Source organism: Somniosus microcephalus, chromosome 8 (assembly GCF_052327205.1).
Source record: "Somniosus microcephalus isolate GS21.2 chromosome 8, FLI_Smic_1.0, whole genome shotgun sequence".
Taxonomy (NCBI): domain Eukaryota; kingdom Metazoa; phylum Chordata; class Chondrichthyes; order Squaliformes; family Somniosidae; genus Somniosus; species Somniosus microcephalus.
Window position 1 is genome coordinate 57,038,890 of NC_140994.1, and position 12,380 is coordinate 57,051,269.

A 12,380-nucleotide genomic window follows, 5' to 3' on the forward strand; every position below is an offset into this window, starting at 1 on the left:
CTTTAAATTGATGTCGGAAGTATGGTGCTAAAGTACAGACATACTGTTTTCGGTATTTAAGCATCTTTTATTTTCCATGTCTATCATAGGCAGTGTGTTAATATGACTAAAGTAGCAAATCAACTTCATGTCCATTTTTGTATTCTGTACTTCAGTTTCCTTATATTTATGTTTGCAAATATTCCAAAAGGTCATTCTCATAAATAGGCAGTTATCTGAAACTGTTATCCTGATTACTGGTGACAGGTAAATAGTGGTTCTCTTTTTGTGAAAGGGAGGACATCTTGATGGCAATTGACTTTCAAACGGTGCTCTAGGATGCCTGGTAATTTAGTTAGATTTGATTCTGTGGTGCACAGAAGCAATACAATTTCAGATAACATTTTAAATTGATTGAATCACATGCCTTGTGAAAGAAATGCATTTAATTGCTTGGGGACCTGCTTGTCCGTTTATCCATAGCCACAGTTAATTAACATTTTGAAATGAGGATTTTGTAGTATTATGGGGAATTAAAATAAATTCAAATATTTTGAATTTCTAAATACTAATATTTACTTTTTGGCATCATCACCAATCTACCTGTCACAGATGCACCTGTCCATGGTAGCAGTGATCACTGCACAGTCATTGTGGAGAGGAAGTCCCGCCTTCACACTGAGGACACCCTCCATCGTGATGTGTGGCACTACCACCGTGCTAAATGGGATAGATTCAGAACAGATCTAGCAGCTCACAACTGGGCATCCATGAGGCGCTGTGGGCCACCAGCAGCAGCAGCAGAAGAATTGTACTCCACCATAGGCTGTAATCTCATGGCCTGGCATATCCCTCACTTTACCATAACCATCAAGCCAGGGGACCAACCCTGGTTCAATAAGGAGTGTAGAAAAGCATGCCAGGAGCCGCACCAGGCGTTTCAAAAAATGACGTGCCAACCTGGCGAAGCTGCAATACAGGACTACATGCATGCAAAAAAGTGGAAGCAGCATGCTATAGACAGGGCTAAGAGATCCCACAATCAACGGATCAGATCAGAGCTCTGCAGTCCTGCCACATCCAGTCGTGAATAGTGGTGGACCATTAAACAACTAACAGGAGGAGGAGGTTCCATGAATATCCCCATCCTCAATGATGGTGGAGCCCAGCACGTGAGTGCAAAATATAAGGCTGAAGTGTTTGCAACCATCTTCAGCCAGAAGTGCCGAGTGGATGATCCATATCGGCCTACTCCTGAGGTCCCTGCCATCACAGAAGCCAGTCTTCAGCCAATTCAATTCACTCCACGTGATATCAAGAAACGGCTGAGTGCACTGGATACAGCAAAGGCTATGGGCCCCGACAACATCCCGACTATTGTGCTGAAGACTTGTGCTCCGGAACTAGCCACGTCTCTAGCCAAGCTGCTCCAGTACAGCTACAACACTGGCATCTATCTGACAATGTGGAAAACTGCCCAGGTATGTCCTGACCCCAAAAAGCAGGACAAATCCAATCCGGCCAATTACCGCCCCATCAGTCTACTCTCAATCATCAGCAAAGTGATGGAAGGTGTCATCGACAGTGCTATCAAGCGGCACTTACCAATAACCTGCTCACTGATGCTCAGTTTGGGTTCTGCCAAGACCACTCAGCTCCCGACCTCATTGCAGCCTTGGTCCAAACATGGACGAAGGAGCTGAATTCCAGAGATGAGGTGAGAGTGACTGCCCTTGACATCAAGGCAGCATTTGACCGAGTGTGGCATCAAGGAGCCCTAGTAAAACTGAAGTCAATGGGAATCAGGGGGTAAACTCTCCACTGGCTGGAGTCATACCTAGCACAAAGGAAGATAGTTGTGATGGTTGAAGGTCAATCATCACAGCCCCAGGACATCGCTGCAGGAGTTCCTCAGGGCAGTGTCCTAGGCCCAACCATCTTCAGCTGCTTCATCAATGACCTTCCCTCCAACATAAGGTCAGAAATGGGGATGTTTGCTGATGACTGCACAGTGTTCAGCGCCATTCATAACTCCTCAGATAATGAAGCAGTCCATGCCCGCATGCAACAAGACCTGGACGACTTTCAGGCTTGGGCTGATAAGTGGCAGGTAACATTCACGCCACAGAAGTGCCAGGCAATGACTATCTCCAACAAGCAAGAGTCTAACCACCTCCCCTTGACATTCAATGGCATTACCTCACCAAATCCCCCACTATCAACATCCTGGGGGGTCACCATTAACCAGAAACTTAACTGGGCCAGCCACATAAATACTGTGGTAACAGGAGCAGGTCAGAGGCTGGGTATTCTGCGGCGAGTGTCTCACCTCATTACTCCCCAAAGCCTTTCCACCATCTACAAGGCACAAGTCAGGAGTGTGATGGAATACTTTCCACTTGCCTGGATGAGTGCAGCTCCAACACACAAGAAGCTCGACGCCATCCAGGACAAAGCAGCCTGCTTGATTGGCACTCCATCCACCACCTTAAACATTCACTCCCTCCACCACCGGCGTACCGTGGCTGCAGTGTGTACCATCTACAAGATGCACTGCAGCAACTCACCAAGGCTCCTTCAGCACCACCTCCCAAACCCGTGACCTCTTCCACCTAGAAAGACAAGGGCAGCAGACTCATGGGAACACCATCACTTGCAAGTTCCCCTCCAAGTCACACACCATCCTGACTTGGAAATATATCGCCGTTCCTTCATCGTCGCTGGGTCAATATCCTGGAACTCTCTCCCTAACAGCACTGTGGGAGTACCTTTGCCACACGGACTGCAGCGGTTCAAGAAGGCGGTCACCACCACCTTCTCAAGGGCAATTAGGGGTGGGCAATAAATGCTGGCCTTGCCAGCGATGCCCACATCCCATAAAAATGCATTAAAAAAAAACGCCTTTGAATACGTAATTTTAATGGACAAAGTAATAAAGCTGATTGTACTTTGTGTTAAGAACTGGCAATGAAGAAATGTAAAGAAAACATAATGGCGCACTGAGGAGGTTACCTGCCATCCTCCCTGTACATGTATGAACAGGGTGAAGATCACTCATTACAGCTATAACACAGTGCCACTTCCATGTGATAGGGTAGAGAATATGTGCCAACACACTGTTGTTTGACTATATGGTCCTCCTTGCCTCCTTACTTCAACACTTCATCAACCAATTCAGAGCCCCACAGCTGAGTAGCTTTATAGGGCTCTGAGCAGCCTATAGACCTGCCTCTTCAATGAAGAGCTGTGATATTTTGCCAATAAATCCTAGCTCAAATATAGTCAGTTCCAACTACTTTAATGAAGGATTTATAAGGTGATACAGGCTATAACTGTAGTACCATGTCACAGCCAGTGTCTCATTTTGCAAGAATCTGCCTTGGGTGAATTTCTAATACCATAATATGATCTTTAATATAATTTTGTCATTTGCAATTATCTGCAGGAATACATAATTCCTTTTACTTTTAATTCTGTATTAACGTGTTTCTGTAGTCAGTTAGAATCAGAAATTGGGTTCAAACTGAAGTATATTCCAGAATCATTACAGTAGGAAGATCATATAAATACTTTAAATTGCTTAAAGTTACTTATCAGTCTTTAAATGACCTGAACAAAAAAACATAAAGATTGCACCTGACGGTGCTTCTAGTTCTCACCCCCCACCCCACCGAATTTTCTATGGTCAGTGGGAGGCTATCTCATTAGCATGGGTCGGATGGGCACAAGTGCCACTTTGGGCCCACCTTTGGCACCCATGTGTCCATGCCTGTCAGAAATTCCAATGCACACCTGCCCTTGGAGTAGTGGTTGCCAGCTCCTCTCCCCGTACGCTTAGCAATAGTCCTGTCAACCCACTGAGCAAGGCCAGCGATCTGCACTACACGAAAATTAACTTCTTTGGAGATCCAGGCCATTTGCAATGTAGGCCCAATTAAACTCCCTCTGGGGGCCAATGTACTTCCACTCACTTGATGTGCCAGCTGTCACCATAATGTCAACAGTTTGATTATTTTATTATTGTAGTAAACCAGGGATGGAGCAAATGTGTTCTCTGTACTTCTTGTCATTCCTGTTATCTGTCAGTACAGTTTATTAATCTGCATTTTTTCTACCTATTCAATTTGCTTTTATCTGATTTTAATCCAGCTGCCAATCTTTTCCAGGTTTTATCTGATTGGAGGAGGTATTCCTTTCATAATTTGTGGAATCACAGCTGCAACAAATATCAACAATTATGGGAGTGAAGACAATGCACCATAGTAAGTATCTTTACAGTGTTTGGGGAACACACATTACAGTGTATGGGGATCTCTCTTTTCTGTGTTTGCAGATCTCACTTTTCAGTGCTTGGGGATCTCTCTTTTCTGTGTTTGGGGATATCACTTTTCTGTGTTTGCAGATCTCACTTTTCTGTGTTTGGAGATCTCTCTTTTCTGTGTTTGGGGAACTCTCTTTTCTGTGTTTGGAGATCTCTTTTCTGTGTTTGGAGATCTATCTTTTCTGTGTTTAGGGATCTTACTTTTCTGTGTTTGGGGATCTATCTTTTCTGTGTATGGGGATCTCATTTTTCTGTGTTTGCAGATCTCACTTTTCTGTGTTTGGGGATCTCTCTTTTCTGTGTTTGGAGATATCACTTTTCTGTGTTTGCAGATCTCACTTTTCTGTGTTTGGAGATCTCTTTTTTCTGTGTTTGGGGATCACTCTTTTCTGTGTTTGGAGATCTCTTTTCTGTGTTTGGAGATCTCTCTTTTCTGTGTTTAGGGATCTTACTTTTCTGTGTTTGGAGATCTCTCTTTTCTGTGTTTGGAGAGATCTCTCTTTTCTGTGGTTGGAGATCTCTGTTTTCTGTGCTTGGAGATCTCACTTTTCTGTGTCTGGGGATCTCTCTTTTCTGTGTCTGGGGATCTCTCTTTTCTGTGTTTGGAGATCTCACATTTCTGTGTTTGGGGATCTCACTTTTCTGTGTTGGGGATCTCACTTTTCTGTGTTTCTGGATCTCTCTCTTCTGTGTTTGGAGATCTCTTTTCTGTGTTTGGGGATCTCTCTTTTCTGTTTTTGGGGATCTCACGTTTCTTTGTTTGGGGATCTCTATTTTCTGTTTTTGGGGATCTCTCTTTTCAGTGTTTGGAGATCTCTCTTTTCCATGTTTGGAGATCTCTCTTTTCTGTGTTTCTGAATCTCTCTCTTCTGTGTTTGGAGATCTCTCTTTTCTGTGTTTGGGGATCTATCTTTTCTGTTTTTGGGGATCTCACGTTTCTGTGTTTGGGGATTTCTCTTTTCTGTTTTTGGGGATCTCACTTTTCTGTGTTTGGGGATCTCTCTTTTCTGTGTTTGGAGATCTCACTTTTCTGTGTTTGGGGATCACACTTTTCTGTGTTTGGAGATCTCACTTTTCTGTGTTTGGGGATCTCTCTTTTCTGTGTTTGGCGATCTTACGTTTCTGTGTTTGGGAATCTGTCTGTTCTGTGTTTGGGAATCACTCTGTTATGTGTTTGGGGATCTCTCTTTTCTGTGTTTCGTGATCTCACTTTTCTGTGTTTGGGCATCTCTCTTTTCTGTGGTTGGAGATCTCTCTTTTCTGTGTTTGGAGATCTCACTTTTCTGTGTTGGGGATCTCTCGTTACTGTGTTTGGAGAGATCTCTCTTTTCTGTGTTTGGAGATCTCACTTTTCTGTGTTTGGAGATCTCACTTTTCTGTGTTTGGAGATCTCTCATTTCTGTGTCTGGGGATCTCTCCTTTCTGTGTCTGGGGATCTCTCTATTCTGTGTTTGGAGATCTCACATTTCTGTGCTTGGGGATCTCACTTTTCTATGTTGGGGATCTCACTTTTCTGTGTTTCTGGATCTCTCTCTTCTGTGTTTGGAGATCTCTTTTCTGTGTTTGGCGATCTCTCTTTTCTGTTTTTGGGGATCTCACGTTTCTGTGTTTGGGGATCTCTATTTTCTGTTTTTGGGGATCTCTCTTTTCAGTGTTTGGAGATCTCTCTTTTCTGTGTTTCTGAATCTCTCTCTTCTGTGTTTGGAGATCTCTCTTTTCTGTGTTTGGGGATCTATCTTTTCTGTTTTTGGGGATCTCACGTTTCTGTGTTTGGGGATTTCTCTTTTCTGTTTTTGGGGAACTCACGTTTCTGTGTTTGGGGATCTCACTTTTCTGTGTTTGGGGTTCTCTCTTTTCTGTGTTTGGAGATCTCACTTTTCTGTGTTTGGGGATCTCACTTTTCTGTGTTTGGGGATCTCACTTTTCTGTTTTTGGGGATCTCACTTTTCTGTGTTTGGGGATCTCTCTTTTCTGTTTTTGGGGATCTAACGTTTCTGTGTTTGGGGTCTCTCTTTTCTGTGTTTGGGGATCTCACTTTTCTGTGTTTGGGGATCTCACTTTTCTGTGTTTGGGAATCTCTCTTTTCTGTGTTTGGGGATCTCTCTTTTCTGTGTTTGGGGATCTCACTTTTCTGTGTTTGGGGATCTCACTTTTCTGTGTTTGGGAATCTCTCTTTTCTGTGTTTGGGGATCTCTCTTTTCTGTGTTTGGGGATCTCTCTTTTCTGTGTTTGGGGACCTCTCTTTTCTGTGTTTGGGGTTGTCACTTTTCTGTGTTTGGGAATCTCTGTTCTGTGTTTGGGGCTCTCTCTTTTCTGTGTATGGGGATCTCTCTTTTCTGTGTTTGGAGATCTCTCTTTTCTGTGTTTGGGGATCTCTCTTTTCTGTGTTTTGGGATCTGTCTTTTCTGTGTTTGGGGATCTCTCTTTTCTGTGTTTGGGGATCTCTCTTTTCTGTGTTTGGAGATTTCTCATTTCTGCGTTTGGGAATCTCACTTTTCTGTGTTTGGAGATCTCACTTTTCTGTGTTTGGAGATCTCTCTTTTCTGTGTTTGGGGATCTCTCCATTCTGTGTTTGGAGATCTCACTTTTCTGTGTTTGGGGATCTCTCTTTTCTGTGTTTGGAGATCTCTCTTTTCTGTGTTTGGGGATCTTTCTTTTCTGTGTTTGGGGATCTCACTTTTCTGTGTTTGGAGATCTCACTTTTCTGTGTTTGGGGATCTCACTTTTCTGTGTTTGGGGATCACTCTTTTCTGTTTTTGGGGATCTCTCTTTTCTGTTTTTGGAAATCTCACTTTTCTGTGTTTGGGGATCTCACTTTTCTGTGTTTGGGGATCTCTCTTTTCTGTGTTTGGGGATCTCACTTTTCTGTGTTTGGGGATCTCACTTTTCTGTGTTTGGGGATCTCACTTTTCTGTGTTTGGGGATCTCACTTTTCTGTGTTTGGGAATCTCTCTTTTCTGTGTTTGGATATCTCACTTTTCTGTGTTTGGACATCTCACTTTTCTGTGTTTGGGGATCTCTCTTTTCTGTGTTTGGGGATCTCTCTTTTCTGTGTTTGGAGATCTCACTTTTCTGTGTTTGGAGATCTCTCTTTTCTGTGTTTGGGTATCTCTCTTTTTTGTGTTTGGACATCTCACTTGTCTGTGTTTGGACATCTCACTTTTATGTGTTTGGGGATCTCTATTTTCTGTGTTTGTGGATCTCACTTTTCTGTGTTTGTGGATCTCTCTCTTTTCTGTGTTTGGAGATCTCTCTTTTCTGTGTTTGGGGATCTCACTTTTCTGTGTTTGGGGATCTCTCTTTTCTGTGTTTGGCGATCTCACTTTTCTGTGTTTGGGGATCTCTCTTTTCTGTGTTTGGGGATCTCACTTTTCTGTGTTTGGGGATCTCTCTTTTCTGTGTTTGTGGATCTTTCTTTTCTGTGTTTGGGGATCTCACTTTTCTGTGTTTAGGGATCTCTCTTTTCTGTGTTTGGGGATCTCACTTTTCTGTGTTTGGGGATCTCACTTTTCTGTGTTTGGTGATATCTCTTTTCTGTGTTGGGGATCTCAATTTTCTGTGTTGGGGAGATCTCTCTTTTCTGTGTTTGGAGATCTCTCTTTTCTGTGTTTGGGGATCTCACTTTTCTGTGTTTGGAGATCACTTTATTCTATGTTTGGGGATTTCTCTTTTCTGTGTTTGGCGATCTCACTTTTCTGTGTTTGGGGATCTCACTTTTCTGTGTTTGGGGATCTCACTTTTCTGTGTTTGGGGATCTCTCTTACCTGTGTTTGGGGATCTCTCTTTTCTGTGTTTGGAGATCTCACTTTTCTGTGTTTGGGGATCTCACTTTTCTGTGTTTGGGGATCTCTCTTACCTATGCTTGGGGATCTCTCTTTTCTGTGTTTGGGGATCTCTCTTTTCTGTGTTTGGGGATCTCACTTTTCTGTGTTTGGGGATCTCACTTTTCTGTGTTTGGTGATCTCACTTTTCTGTGTTTGGAGATCTCACTTTTCTGTGTTTGTGGATCTCACTTTTCTGTGTTTGGGGATCTCTCTTTTCTGTGTTTGGGGATCTCACTTTTCTGTGTTTGGGGATCTCACTTTTCTGTGTTTGGAGATCTCACTTTTCTGTGTTTGGACATCTCACTTTTCTGTGTTTCGGGATCTCACTTTTCTCTGTTTGAACATCTCACTTTTCAGTATCTGGGGATCTCACTTTTCTGTTTTTGGGGATCTCACTTTTCTGTGTTTGGGGATCTCTCTTTTCTGTGTTTGTGGATCTCACTTTTCTGTGTTTGGGGATCACTCTTTTCTCTGTTTGGGGATCTCACTTTTCCGTGATTGGGGATCTCACCTTTCTGTGTTTGGACATCTCATTTTTCTGTGTTTGGGGATCTCACTTTTCTGTGTTTGGAGATCTCTCTTTTCTGTGTTTAGGGATCTCTCTTTTCTGTGTTTGGGGATCTCTCTTTTCTGTGTTTGGGGATCTCACTTTTCTGTGTTTGGGGATCTTTCTTTTCTGTGTTTGGGATCTCACTTTTCTGTGTTTGGAGATCTCACTTTTCTGTGTTTGGGGATCTCACTTTTCTGTGTTTGGACATCTCACTTTTCTGTGTTTGGGGATCTTTCTTTTCTGTGTTTGGGATCTCACTTTTCTGTGTTTGGAGATCTCACATTTCTCTGTTTGGGGATCTCACATTTCTGTGTTTGGACATCTCACATTTCTGTGTTTGGGGATCTCTCTGTTCTGTGTTTGGGGATCTCACTTTTCTGTGTTTGGGGATCTCTCTTACCTGTGTTTGGGGATCTCTCTTTTCTGTGTTTGGAGATCTCACTTTTCTGTGTTTGGGGATCTCACTTTTCTGTGTTTGGGAATCTCTCTGTTCTGTGTTTGGGGATCTCTCTTTTCTGTGTATGGGGATCTCTCATTTCTGTGTTTGGAGATCTCTCTTTTCTGTGTTTGGAGATCTCTGTTTTCTGTGTTTGGGGATCTCACTTTTCTGTGTTTGGGGATCCCGCTTTTCTGTGTTTGGGGATCTCACTTTTCTGTGTTTGGACATCTCACATTTCTCTGTTTGGGGATCTCACATTTCTGTGTTTGGACATCTCACATTTCTGTGTTTGGGGATCTCTCTGTTCTGTGTTTGGAGATCTCTCTTTTCTGTGTTTGGGGATCTCTCTTTTCTGTTTTTGGGGATCTCACGTTTCTGTGTTTGGGGATCTCTATTTTCTGTTTTTGGGGATCTCTCTTTTCAGTGTTTGGAGATCTCTCTTTTCCGTGTTTGGAGATCTCTCTTTTCTGTGTTTCTGAATCTCTCTCTTCTGTGTTTGGAGATCTCTCTTTTCTGTGTTTGGGGATCTATCTTTTCTGTTTTTGGGGATCTCACGTTTCTGTGTTTGGGGATTTCTCTTTTCTGTTTTTGGGGATCTCACTTTTCTGTGTTTGGGGATCTCTCTTTTCTGTGTTTGGAGATCTCACTTTTCTGTGTTTGGGGATCTCACTTTTCTGTGTTTGGGGATCTCTCTTTTCTGTTTTGGGGGATCTCATATTTCTGTGTTTGGGGATCTCTCTTTTCTGTGTTTGGCGATCTTACGTTTCTGTGTTTGGGAATCTGTCTGTTCTGTGTTTGGGAATCTCTCTGTTCTGTGTTTGGGGATCTCTCTTTTCTGTGTTTGGGGATCTCACTGTTCTGTGTTTGGGAATCTCTCTGTTATGTGTTTGGGGATCTCTCTTTTCTGTGTTTCGTGATCTCACTTTTCTGTGTTTGGGCATCTCTCTTTTCTGTGGTTGGAGATCTCTCTTTTCTGTGTTTGGAGATCTCACTTTTCTGTGTTGGGGATCTCTCGTTACTGTGTTTGGAGAGATCTCTCTTTTCTGTGTTTGGAGATCTCACTTTTCTGTGTTTGGAGATCTCTCATTTCTGTGTCTGGGGATCTCTCCTTTCTGTGTCTGGGGATCTCTCTTTTCTGTGTTTGGAGATCTCACATTTCTGTGTTTGGGGATCTCACTTTTCTGTGTTGGGGATCTCACTTTTCTGTGTTTCTGGATCTCTCTCTTCTGTGTTTGGAGATCTCTTTTCTGTGTTTGGGGATCTCTCTTTTCTGTTTTTGGGGATCTCACGTTTCTGTGTTTGGGGATCTCTATTTTCTGTTTTTGGGGATCTCTCTTTTCAGTGTTTGGAGATCTCTCTTTTCCATGTTTGGAGATCTCTCTTTTCTGTGTTTCTGAATCTCTCTCTTCTGTGTTTGGAGATCTCTCTTTTCTGTGTTTGGGGATCTATCTTTTCTGTTTTTGGGGATCTCACGTTTCTGTGTTTGGGGATTTCTCTTTTCTGTTTTTGGGGATCTCACTTTTCTGTGTTTGGGGATCTCTCTTTTCTGTGTTTGGAGATCTCACTTTTCTGTGTTTGGGGATCACACTTTTCTGTGTTTGGAGATCTCACTTTTCTGTGTTTGGGGATCTCTCTTTTCTGTGTTTGGCAATCTTACGTTTCTGTGTTTGGGAATCTGTCTGTTCTGTGTTTGGGAATCACTCTGTTATGTGTTTGGGGATCTCTCTTTTCTGTGTTTCGTGATCTCACTTTTCTGTGTTTGGGCATCTCTCTTTTCTGTGGTTGGAGATCTCTCTTTTCTGTGTTTGGAGATCTCACTTTTCTGTGTTGGGGATCTCTCGTTACTGTGTTTGGAGAGATCTCTCTTTTCTGTGTTTGGAGATCTCACTTTTCTGTGTTTGGAGATCTCACTTTTCTGTGTTTGGAGATCTCTCATTTCTGTGTCTGGGGATCTCTCCTTTCTGTGTCTGGGGATCTCTCTATTCTGTGTTTGGAGATCTCACATTTCTGTGCTTGGGGATCTCACTTTTCTATGTTGGGGATCTCACTTTTCTGTGTTTCTGGATCTCTCTCTTCTGTGTTTGGAGATCTCTTTTCTGTGTTTGGCGATCTCTCTTTTCTGTTTTTGGGGATCTCACGTTTCTGTGTTTGGGGATCTCTATTTTCTGTTTTTGGGGATCTCTCTTTTCAGTGTTTGGAGATCTCTCTTTTCTGTGTTTCTGAATCTCTCTCTTCTGTGTTTGGAGATCTCTCTTTTCTGTGTTTGGGGATCTATCTTTTCTGTTTTTGGGGATCTCACGTTTCTGTGTTTGGGGATTTCTCTTTTCTGTTTTTGGGGAACTCACGTTTCTGTGTTTGGGGATCTCACTTTTCTGTGTTTGGGGTTCTCTCTTTTCTGTGTTTGGAGATCTCACTTTTCTGTGTTTGGGGATCTCACTTTTCTGTGTTTGGGGATCTCACTTTTCTGTTTTTGGGGATCTCACTTTTCTGTGTTTGGGGATCTCTCTTTTCTGTTTTTGGGGATCTAACGTTTCTGTGTTTGGGGTCTCTCTTTTCTGTGTTTGGGGATCTCACTTTTCTGTGTTTGGGGATCTCACTTTTCTGTGTTTGGGAATCTCTCTTTTCTGTGTTTGGGGATCTCTCTTTTCTGTGTTTGGGGATCTCACTTTTCTGTGTTTGGGGATCTCACTTTTCTGTGTTTGGGAATCTCTCTTTTCTGTGTTTGGGGATCTCTCTTTTCTGTGTTTGGGGATCTCTCTTTTCTGTGTTTGGGGACCTCTCTTTTCTGTGTTTGGGGTTGTCACTTTTCTGTGTTTGGGAATCTCTGTTCTGTGTTTGGGGCTCTCTCTTTTCTGTGTATGGGGATCTCTCTTTTCTGTGTTTGGAGATCTCTCTTTTCTGTGTTTGGGGATCTCTCTTTTCTGTGTTTTGGGATCTGTCTTTTCTGTGTTTGGGGATCTCTCTTTTCTGTGTTTGGGGATCTCTCTTTTCTGTGTTTGGAGATTTCTCATTTCTGCGTTTGGGAATCTCACTTTTCTGTGTTTGGAGATCTCACTTTTCTGTGTTTGGAGATCTCTCTTTTCTGTGTTTGGGGATCTCTCCATTCTGTGTTTGGAGATCTCACTTTTCTGTGTTTGGGGATCTCTCTTTTCTGTGTTTGGAGATCTCTCTTTTCTGTGTTTGGGGATCTTTCTTTTCTGTGTTTGGGGATCTCACTTTTCTGTGTTTGGAGATCTCACTTTTCTGTGTTTGGGGATCTCACTTTTC

General features: G+C 42.8%; 1 protein-coding gene and 1 pseudogene across 1 annotated transcript in view; both read left to right on the forward strand.

The window, feature by feature from the left end:
* Nucleotides 1-12,380, forward strand: part of adgra1b (adhesion G protein-coupled receptor A1b) — a 1,141,355-nt gene that overhangs the window by 720,327 nt on the left and 408,648 nt on the right. Inside the window, exon 18 of the mRNA XM_085994744.1 lies at nt 4,146-4,241. Coding sequence (XP_085850870.1) covers nt 4,146-4,241 — 96 coding nt within the window. The remainder of the gene's footprint in view (nt 1-4,145; nt 4,242-12,380) is intronic.
* LOC147113534 (uncharacterized) lies at nt 319-1,731 on the forward strand (annotated as a pseudogene).